We start from the raw sequence: 2,380 nt of genomic DNA, 5'->3' as shown, positions 1-2,380 counted from the left end.
AAAAAAAAAAAAAAAAAAAAAAAAGCCAAAGAGAAACGATCCCCTTTGGCTTAAACTCCGTTTTTTAACGCGACCGAACAGAAAGATGAAAAAAATAACTTTGAACGTTAATTAAATAACACTTAACCATTTCCACGAGGATACAAAATTTTCAGAATCTAACGATGAATCGATGAATGTATGCATACAATTAAGTTAAGGGAGGAAGAACGTAGGAACGTTTAATACACTTATTTCGTTCCCTCGTCGTCATATTAAAAATTCATTAATACTAAGTTAAAGTAATTGTTTCCCCTGTCATAGAAGTTAATATAAACTATGTATAATTCATGCGGGCTTAAACAGTTTTGATTCCAAACGAAATTCGATCGATGAACTTCGTTTAAAATTTAAATAAGGGGAGACTTAAAGGGAAAGAATTAAAGAGCGCCTCGTTCCGTGAAATTCAATGGTGTTATGGACAGAATTTTGAATAAATTCTCTCTCTAACGCGAATTCGATTCGTTGAAAAGGGGAAATAATAAAATGATTTCTCGAAAAAAAAAAATATATATATTTACACGTGTACTCCTCCTTCAATTTTACGAGTCAAACGTTATTATTGTATCATTTCGTTCCGTGCCTCGAAACGTATCAAACTTTTCTTTTGTCTTATTTCTTTAATTAATCTAGCCAATACATACACAACGAATTCGCATCGTCACGAGATCGCCAATTTGCTAGAAACTTTTATTAGAATGGTTTATCGTGTTGGAAGAACGTGTGTCACGTTGGAAATATTCTTTTTTAGACTAAATAACGTTTCCTAATATCGACAAAAAGAACGACGGAAAAGATCGTGAACAATCGTTGAAAGGATAATAGAACAAAAAATTATCGTTTCGTATATATATATATATCTCCTTTATCGAACTTGATATAAAAGAAACGTTCGTGGAATGGAAACACTCCGTATCCCATTTCTTTGGAAATCAACGCACTTTCTCCGAATATTTGATCGACTATAACCGAAATCACGATCCCATCGTATCGTTCTTTTTTGGAGAGATCAACAACGAATAAAACGATTCCGTGGAACGAGGATCGTTCCAATCGCAAACAGGAACATAAAGCTATAACTTCATAAACGTTTCCATCGACTGGAAACCTGACGATCGTTGTGGAGAGTTGGTCGTTTCCTTTTAGCGCATAAACAGCAAGGTAAATTATTGGCACGAGAAGAAGTACGTCCGACAGAAGGATAAATAATTCACGGTAAAGATCGGTAAAGAACTGGTCTGTCAAAGGTAAAAGGAAGTAACGGCGGAAGTACTTACCGGAGATGGGATCCGCGCCATCGAGCTTCCTGTCTAAGGAGACGTTCTCGTGAACTGCTTCCTTGCTCGTCCTTGGACGACATCCAGGGTTCGATTCACCGGTACCGATCCCATCTTGGCTCTTGTGATCGTTTCTAAGATGATCGTTTCTCTCGTTCGACTTGGAAACTCCGCTACCAACCACAACCTTCGTCGACGTTTTGCTACCAATTGCCCCGGAGTTCCCGTTCAGGTTGCCGTTAATATTGATGTTGTTACCGTTCGCGGATGAATGATTGTCAGCCTGGTGAAAAATGTTGGATGTCTTCTATGGAACCTTGTCGTTACATCGCGAGAACTTTTCTATTCATCACAATAAAACATTTACAAACCAACATTTACTCGACAAAAACAAAAGAACGAAATCCTGCTAATTCTACTGCAACTAAAATGGAGGGGAGGAAAAAAAAAGAAGAAGAAGAAGAAGATCAATTTTTTTTCTCGAAGAATAACCAAGTTATCCAATAGGAAAATTCAACTCGTTCTCGTTCGAAACGTACAACGAATTAATCTACTCACCGTGGTAGTCATGCAGGTCGAGGAGGACGAGCGCACGACGACGATACGATTCTGATTGTGATCATTGGAGGCAATGGTGGACACAGCGGCGTGATTGGCGAGCCCATGGGTCTCGTGAGCGTTATTGGATCCAACATTGGAATTGGTGTTACCGGTAGTGACGTTACTACCGAGGGAAGTCTGCCTGATCACCAGAACGCTGCCAGCCGGCTCCAACACAACTACTTGCCTCATCCTCGCCACCCCCTTTTAAGTCTTTCTTGCCTGTTACTGACGAAGAAGGAGAACGTGCACAGGTTGCACGAAAGCTTCCTTGAAAACGATCCTCCTTCCTCGGCTGATCCAAGTATCCGACGGGAAACGCGTTCTCCAGCCTTCTCCACCCCTTGGTTCTTAAAGCTCCAGCGCGATTGCTGCCACCTGCTCCTCCTGTACACACGTACACCAAGATACCCGATATTAAAGCTGTCGTCTTAAAGGATGATCCTACTTTCATCCTATTCCGT

At 40.3% G+C, this 2,380-nt stretch overlaps 1 protein-coding gene across 8 annotated transcripts in view; it reads right to left on the bottom strand.

The window, feature by feature from the left end:
- The window catches only part of LOC102673008 (calmodulin-binding transcription activator 2-like), a 35,811-nt gene that overhangs the window by 24,218 nt on the left and 9,213 nt on the right, over window positions 1-2,380 (bottom strand). For 7 of the 8 annotated variants that reach the window (XM_006609383.2, XM_031515102.1, XM_006609384.2 and 4 more), the window contains exons 2-3: window positions 1,875-2,303; window positions 1,317-1,599 (exon numbers count right to left, since the gene is read on the bottom strand). In XM_006609383.2, coding sequence (XP_006609446.1) covers window positions 1,317-1,599; window positions 1,875-2,108 — 517 coding nt within the window. In that variant the 5' untranslated portion in view covers window positions 2,109-2,303. Of the gene's footprint in view, window positions 1-1,316; window positions 1,659-1,874; window positions 2,304-2,380 lie in introns of those variants that run through there. The other variant, XM_006609387.2, reaches the window with a different exon arrangement.

Source organism: Apis dorsata, unplaced genomic scaffold (genome assembly GCF_000469605.1).
Source record: "Apis dorsata unplaced genomic scaffold, Apis dorsata 1.3 scaffold_53, whole genome shotgun sequence".
Taxonomy (NCBI): Eukaryota; Metazoa; Arthropoda; class Insecta; order Hymenoptera; family Apidae; genus Apis; species Apis dorsata.
The sequence above is the reverse complement of the archived record's forward strand: the minus strand, read 5'-3'. Positions and strand labels throughout refer to the sequence as shown.